This window comes from Bufo gargarizans, chromosome 1 (assembly GCF_014858855.1).
Source record: "Bufo gargarizans isolate SCDJY-AF-19 chromosome 1, ASM1485885v1, whole genome shotgun sequence".
NCBI lineage: Eukaryota > Metazoa > Chordata > Amphibia > Anura > Bufonidae > Bufo > Bufo gargarizans.
In genome coordinates, this window is record NC_058080.1 from 191944375 (window position 1) to 191952855 (window position 8481).

General features: G+C 46.3%; 1 protein-coding gene across 1 annotated transcript; it reads left to right on the forward strand.

Annotated features, from left to right (window-relative positions):
• The first annotated feature begins 663 nt into the window (after positions 1–663).
• On the forward strand, positions 664–2058 carry LOC122943913 (deoxyuridine 5'-triphosphate nucleotidohydrolase, mitochondrial-like). Its single transcript, XM_044302076.1, has one exon. It carries the CDS (start codon positions 666–668, stop codon positions 1632–1634), a length of 969 nt encoding a protein of 322 aa, XP_044158011.1. The 5' UTR covers positions 664–665; the 3' UTR covers positions 1635–2058.
• The last annotated feature ends 6423 nt before the right edge of the window (positions 2059–8481 follow it).

An 8481-nucleotide genomic window follows, 5' to 3' on the forward strand; every position in this document is an offset into this window, starting at 1 on the left:
TACTCACAGCAGAAGGGGATGGCATGAGTAGTCAATATGCGGAACTCATGGCTGTTTTCCTTGCCCTGAAAAAAGAACAGGGAGATCAATGTCATATTTTCACAGACTCATGGTCGGTAGCTAATGGCTTGGCTACTTGGTTAATGGGCTGGAAAAAACATGATTGGGTTATACATGGAAAGGAAATTTGGGGAAAACAAATTTGGCAGGAAATAGAGGAGATTGTCCAGAGAACTAACACTACTGTTTTCCATGTTGATGCTCATATGCCAATAGACTCTCTTGAACGTTTGTTTAATTCCCAAGCAGATGCGGCAACGGCCATATCCACTATATCCAAGTCAGAGGATAGAGAGACTGAGTCATGGCTGGAAGGTACAGCCGTTTGGGCTCACCAAAAAAGTGGACATCTTGGAGAAAAGGCCACTTACAGGTGGGCGTAGGAGAGAGGTATTCCACTAACAGGAGACATGATCAAGCAGGTCATACAAAAGTGCCCCATATGTCAACATGTACAAAAAAGAGAGGTACCACATACAGTAATGGGACACATTGGGAGGGGAAAACTACCCGCACAGATATGGCAAATGGATTTTGTGGGGCCCCTCTCTGAAAGTAGGACATGTAAATATATGTGTACCGCCGTAGACACATATTCAGGCCTTATGGTGGCCTTCCCGTGTGCCTCTGCTACTCAATGGAGCACGCTACGAACATTGGAGATGATTATACAGTATTATGGGATGCCCTTACAAATACAAACAGATAATGGGTCTCATTTTACAGGGAAGGAAATAAAACAGTTTGCTTTAGAAAACAACATTGAATGGGTATATCACATGCCCTATTACCCACAGGCTGCTGGTCTCATTGAGCGAATGAATGGGTTGCTCAAAGGAGCATTGAAAAAAATGACTTCAGATGGTAAATACGGACAATGGAGAGATAATCTTTCCTCGGCCCTTCAGTCGCTCAATAATAGACCACTAACAGAATCCACTACACCTTTAATGAGAATGTTGACGCCAAATCTTACTATAGGTAAATTAACTATAGAATCTATTGAATATTGGAAAATTAATGAAGAAGCTCAGGTCCCTTTTAGGGGAACATCAAAATCTGCAGGGTTGGACTTGCACTCACTGGAGGTGACGGTAGTAAGTCCAGGAGTCACTAAGATAATTCCTACTGGAATCGGGGTAAAAATTCCCTCAGGACATTATGGACAGTTGGCCACTAGATCCAGTTATGCTCTAAAAAGTTTAATAGTGGTTGGAGGGGTAATTGATGAAGATTACCAAGGAGAAGTCAAAGTTGTTCTCATAAATCTGGGTAAAATGGATGCTATAATATCAAAAGGAGATAGGGTGGCACAATTGCTATTAATCCCAATATATATAGCACAGATAAAAGAAACAACAGCCCCCAAGGAACTAACTGTGAGGGGACAGAAAGGATTTGGATCCACTAATGAAATTAGTGTAGGTGCTAAAATTTGGATTCAAGATGTAAACGGACCTCCGTCACCTGCTGAAGTAATAGCGGTTGGCAAGGACCGTACTCTACTCGTGATGAGGCCTGGAGTAGAGAAGTGGGAATATATCCCACAGGAGAAATGCTATTTACGGGAATAATGCTGTATTCTTGATTTACAGAATCCACTAAGACATTGTGGCATCGTCCTTGGTCTCCTTGGTATCGTGTGGTTGGCATCCTACGCAGACGGTAATACACCTGGACGCAAGTTGAGCCTGGCTGAATCCAGAAATGGGGCGTGGGGATGGAAAAACCATTCTAAAACCAGGAAACAGGACAGTGTTACATGTGAAGCCAATCGACCCTGCTTATTTGCCAAGTGGAACATAAATACCAGTGCTTGGCTAGGGGCCAATCCACCCGGAACATTCCATAATAGACAGAGGAATATTACCTTTTATGCCTTATATCAAACATTTGTGCACATACAAGTAATATCGAATGTAACCTTGCGGTGTTGCAACGAAGAACAGTATGTGGAATTAAATAGAAGTCAAAGGGTAAAACTTGTGGAGAAGTGCTCTACCTGGACAGTGAATTCATCCCATATGCTGAATCGAACATTGAAAGAACCCAAATACTTTATTTGTATTAATGGAACTGAAATACAGAATAGAAGTGGATGGGGTGACTTCATTACTTTTGTTAATATAGATACTGCAAAGATAGATCCCGGCCATATTAAGAGACTTCCTTCGACTTGTGAACGAGTAGGGCAACATGCACAAAAAACTGAACTTTCGTTCAAAATAACATTCCAGCCTTCTAAGAAATGTCGATACCGAAGGGTGTGGTATGATACAGCATTAGGAGGATATGGAGCTCTGACCGGGACAATAAATGGTTTTGATATTGAAACATTAGCCAATAGAATGCATAATGCTGGCAGTAAAATTAATGAAGCTGATTAAAGTCTCTTTAAATGTGTTGTTTATAATGTACTGAATAGACTGAATTCCCATGCACCCCTTCCACCACAAACAAGGGTTTAATCTTCCTTTTCTCATCCTCCTCCTCTTCCATCATATCATCATGCTTATTCATTGCATATAAGGCCCTTGCATATATACCCTTCGCATATAATGTTTTACAGGGTCAGCTCAGCTGCAGGCCCTTGCATATAATTTTTTAGAGGGTCAGCTCACCAGCAGGCCCTCTCCTACAATGTTTTAGAGGGTCAGCTCAGCTGCAGGCCCTCGCATATAATTTTTTAGAAGGTCAGCTCACCAGCAGGCATTCACCTACAATCTTTTACAGGGTCAGATCACCTGAAGGCCCTCGCATATTATGTTTTAGAGGGTCAGCTCACCTGCAGGCCTTCACCTACAACCTTTTATAGGGTCAGCTTACCAGCAGGCCCTCCCCTACAATATTTTACAGGGTCAGCTCACCAGCAGGCCAGCACCTAAAATGTTTTACAGGGTCAGCACACCAGCAGACACACATCTAAAATCTTTTACAGGGTCAGCTCAGCTGCAGGCCCTCGCATATAATATTTTAGAGGGTCAGCTCACCAGCAGGCCCTCACCTACAATTTTTACAGGGTCAGCTCAGCTGCAGGCCCTCGCATATAATTTTTTAGAGCATCTGCTCACCAGCAGGCCCTCACCTACAATTTTTCCAGGGTCAGCTCACCTGCAGGCCCTCGCATATAATTTTTTAGAGGGTCAGCTCACTAGCAGGCCTTCTCCTACAATGTTTTACAGGGTCAGCTCACCTGAAGGCCCTTGCATATAATGTTTTAGAGGGTCAGCTCATCTGCAGGCCCTCACCTGCAATATTTTACAGGGTCAGCTCACCAGCAGGCCTACACCTAAAATATGTTACAGGGTCAGCTCACCACCAGGCCCTTGCATATAATTGTTTACAGGGTCAGCTTACCAGCAGGCCTTCACCTACAATCCTATACAGGGTAAGCTCACCTGCACGCCCTCGCATATTATAATGTTTTAGAAGGTCAGCTTACCTGCAAGCCCTCACCTACAACCTTTTAGAGGGTCAGCTCACCAGCAGCAGGCCCTCAACCATGATTTTTTCGATGGTCAGCTCAGCAGCAGACCCTCACCCATAATGTTTTAGAGGGTCAGCTCAGCAGCAGGCCCTCTCACCTAATGTTTTAGATGGTCAGATCATCAGGGTCACCAGCAGGCCATCAATCATAATTTTTCAAGGGTGTGTATGATGCTCTTCTTTATGTGTAACAAAGGGTGTATTGGAGTGCCGGTTTCTTGTCATTTTTGGCAGCCCTTTCACTTAGTGCATAGGATTTATGAGTGTAGGAGCCCCTACTACATGAACAATTGTACCACAATGTGAATGAGGCCCTCCTTTATGTGATATACAAGTTGTATCGGAGTGCCTTTTGCTTGTAATTTTTGGCAGAACTTTCACTTTATATATAATTAAATATACAGGAAAGAATGTTTCCTAACAATTTTTTTCTCTAAAATCGATTTTATCTTTGGTTTTGTTCATAAAGTCTGTAAAAGTGACTTACTACTCGGACAACATCATTCCCAGCAGCGACCCAGGAGTCCAAGATGGATCCAGACATCCTCCCTACGCTGTTCCAGAACCATTTTGGTGGTGTTTCCATAAATTTCTGACCTTTTCCTATGAACCAGGCACCCTCCCCTCTTCAGAGCAGGGGTTGCCTGGTTTGATGCTTGGGTTCTCCCTTTGACTTCCATTACCGAGCACCTGAGCATTCCGACGTGTTGGGCTAGAGCACCCAATCACTTTGGTGCTCGATCAACACTAGTTATTGCGCAACGTCTCACGAGACTTCGCAAAGCAATAACCCTGCTCCATACAGTATTACAACAAAGTTTTATATTTCATCCGAAGTCGATTCGCTCACCTCTAATTATAATGATTTATAATACTGTGTCTATTCCTGACCTCTGACCACTGTTATGATTTGTGCTCACATAATCCCGTCAGTACAAATCATTACAGTTGCGTTCAGGCAGAGACACACATCATTCTAAATCATTATAATGCTATGTAGTTTGGTCAAAAGGAGCAGAGTTCCCTACAGGAATTCACACTCCCAAACAGAGCAAGTTTCACGCAGTGAACATGCTTGTCAGAAAATAACCTAAGACAAGCAGATATTCCCATGGATTCTTCATGGAAATGCAGCAATAGCCACATGAAAATCCTCATGGAAGGAATATCAATGAATAATTTAGTAATATATTGTAATTTAGTAATATATTTTATAGGGTCTGGAGCTAGAGATCCTTTTTCTGGACACAGAGTAAAGTAAGCTTTTTGCTGGGGAGGTTAAAGGGTCTGTCTCACCAAAACAAACTGCATTTATAATGTGGTAGATTCATTAAGACTGGCATTTTATATCTTAACATTTTAGGTCACACTGCAAAAGGGTAAAAATTCATTTTGTGTGGTATAAACATTTACTGTATTAATTTTATGCATGAAGTTCATAGACCATATTTACATCCACCACTAAATGGGGCTGTTGTCACCTTCTCTATGTAGAGAGAAAGAGTTAGACCACTCAAAGAGAGAGAGAGTGAATCTAAGACTAGTCAGAGGAAAGAGCACATGCTAAGTGTCAGAGCTGAGAAAAAAGCTAGGCTTGGATGAGGATGAGGTACTGTCCAAAGCAAGGCTAGAAATGCATACAAGTGTTACCAGGAGTTGCAAATTGAAGCCCCATGGTGATAAACTGTTCAGCAAAAGCTTCTCCACATTGTCCAGTTGTGTAAAGGCTTCAAGCCATAGACAAGCTTACAACAGGCAGAAATCTGGATATGCCTGCTATACTACTCCCTGCCTTGGAAACCTGCGGTAACTTTAACTGTGAGTATGGGAACCTACACAAAAGGTGCAGAACATAGTCTGACATTGAGGTCTGCCTTGTGATTGCATCATAGAAGCCAACTGTTGCACCCCTCTTCCTGCATGTTTATGCAAGATTCATCTATGTGAGGAGAATTGCTTTAAAGAATCATCTTGGCCTATTAACTACTTTTGTAGCCGTTAGACCTGTAAGATCTGTGGAAAGTGCACTTGTATAACATTTGCCAGTCCATGCATGCTGAGAACTGTTCCTTTTGTGCTTGAACTTGATTATTCAGTAAAGCACCAGTCTACAGGTCCTTCTCAAAAAATTTGCATATTGTGATAAAGTTCATTATTTTCTGTAATGTACTGATAAACATTAGACTTTCATATATTTTAGATTCATTACACACCAACTGAAGTAGTTCAAGCCTTTTATTGTTTTAATATTGATGATTTTGGCATACAGTGTCATGGAACCATGAACCAGACGTACAACAGAGATAGGTGGAATAAGAAGGCTTTATTGAAAATCAAGCCGTAGCTAAAGTCCAAACGGATGGCTAAACCGAAGCAGGGTCTTGCGTAGACGGAGGTCAGGAACCAGGAGGGTAGTCAGACGTAGCCAGGATCAGGAACCAACGGGGTAGTCAGACGAAGCCAGGATCGGGAACCAACGGGGTAGTCAGACGAGGCCAGGATCAGGAACCAGAAGCAGCAGCAGTCTTTGAAGCATGTGCACACAGGAGGACCAAGCAAGGAACTGAAGCCACAGACCTTCTATATATATGAGCTAGGCATCCAGCTCCTCCCAGTGGGAAGGAGGAGCCGCAGGGTGGGAGGCTACAAGAAACCCAGAAACCAAGATGGCCGCCAGCACATGTCAAACGAAGGAGAACAGTGAGAAGGTAAGACCATGACAGTACCTCCCCCTCAAGGGCCCCTCCTCCGCGGAGTAAGGAACGGTTTCAGAGGGAAGCGTGCGTGGAAGGCTCGGAGCAACGCAGGAGCATGGACATCTGTGGAGGGAACCCAGGAACGCTCCTCTGGACCATAACCACGCCAATGGACCAAAAACTGCAACCGACCGCGGACCAGGCGTGAGTCCAGGATATTGCTCACCTCATATTCCTCACGATTGCCCACTTGGACCGGACGGGGCCGAGGAACCGAGGAAGTGAAACGATTACACACCAATGGCTTCAACAGGGAGACATGAAACACGTTGGAGATCCGCATGCCAGGAGGAAGCGCAAGGGCATAGGCTACCGGGTTTACCCTGTGAAGCACTCGGAAGGGACCAACAAAGCGAGGCGCCAGCTTGGGAGTGGGCACTCGAAGGTTGAGGTTGCGGGTGGACAACCATACACGGTCTCCGACCTGGTAGGAAGGAGCGGGCGCTCGTCTGCGATTAGCCTGGAGTCTCTGGCGTTGCGCAGAGACCTCAAGGGACCTCTGGATCTGTACCCAAGAAGTACGTAGGACGGAAAGGTGATCCTCCACAGCCGGAGTATCCTGGGGAGAGAATACCTCCGGTAACACGGCAGGTTGGAACCCATAATTGGCCATGAAGGGAGACGTCCCAGAGGAAGAGTTCACCGCCGTGTTCCTGGCAAACTCAGCCCAAGGCAGGAGGTCAACCCAATTGTCTTGGTGATCGGAGACATAGCAACGAAGGAATTGCTCCAAGGCCTGATTGGATCGTTCTGCGGCCCCATTGGACTGAGGGTGGTAGGCCGAGGAGAAAGAGAGATGAATCCCCAACTGGGAGCAAAAGGCGCGCCAGAACCTGGACACAAACTGACTCCCCCGATCCGACACAATCTCCTTGGGCAAACCGTGCAACCTGGAAGACCTCCCTGGCAAAAATCGAGGCCAACTCTTGTGCAGAGGGTAACTTCTTGAGAGGAACACAGTGGCACATTTTGGAAAACCGATCCACAATCATGAGAATGACCGTATGGCCTCGGGATGCAGGAAGGTCCACAATGAAATCCATCCCCAGGTGTGACCATGGACGCTCCCCGGTGGCTATGGGTTGCAAAAGGCCCAACGGAAGGTGCCGAGGGGACTTACTCTGGGCACAAACGGAGCATGCCGCTACATATGCGGCGATGTCGGAACGTAGAGAAGGCCACCAGAACAGACGTGAAACCGCCCAGGACAGCTGATTCTTTCCAGGGTGCCCCGCGGCCTTGGAGTTATGGTAGGTTCGCAACAACCGAGTGCGCAACTCCTCAGGCACAAAACATCTGCCGTTGGGTCTCCCAGAGGGAGCACCAGATTGAGCCGCCAAAATCTGCTCACCCAGAGGAGAGGTCAGGCTGGTGCGAATAGCAGCCAGGATCTGATTCGGGGGTATGACCGTAGTCGGAATCGACTCCTCCCCGGACAGCTCGGAGTACTGCCGTGATAAGGCATCCGCTCTGATGTTCTTGGAGCCGGGTAGGTAGGAGACCACGTAATTAAAACGTGACAAGAACAGAGCCCATCTGGCCTGACGTGGTGTCAATCTCTTGGCCTCAGAGAGGTAGGTCAGATTCTTGTGGTCCGTCAGGATGAGAACCGGAACCACCGAGCCCTCGAGCAAGTGCCTCCATTCTTTAAGGGCCTGCACGATGGCCAATAACTCCCTGTCACCAATCTGATAGTTGCACTCCGCGGAAGACAGTTTCCGGGAGTAAAACCCACAAGGAAGCAGAGGACCCTCTGGTGTTCTACGCTGAGACAGGAGGGCGCCTACTCCCGTCTCAGACGCGTCCACCTCGAGGACAAAAGGCAACCCAGGGTTGGGATGCGACAGAATCGGAGCCGACACAAAGGCGGACTTTAGAGCCTCAAAAGCTCGGATGGCCTCGAGCGACCAGACCTGAGGATTACTGCCCTTCCTGGTCAGATCCGTGAGAGGCTTGGCTAGCATGGAAAAGTCCCTGATGAACTTCCGATAATAATTGGCGAAGCCCAAAAAGCGCTGCAGGGCACGAAGCCCACTGGGCTGGGGCCACTGTAAGACAGCCGAAACCTTCTCAGGATCCATGGAGAACCCCTCAGCGGAAATGATGTAACCTAAGAAGGTTACCTGGGATCGGTGAAATTCGCATTTCTCAAGCTTACCGAACAGCTTGTTCTCTCGTA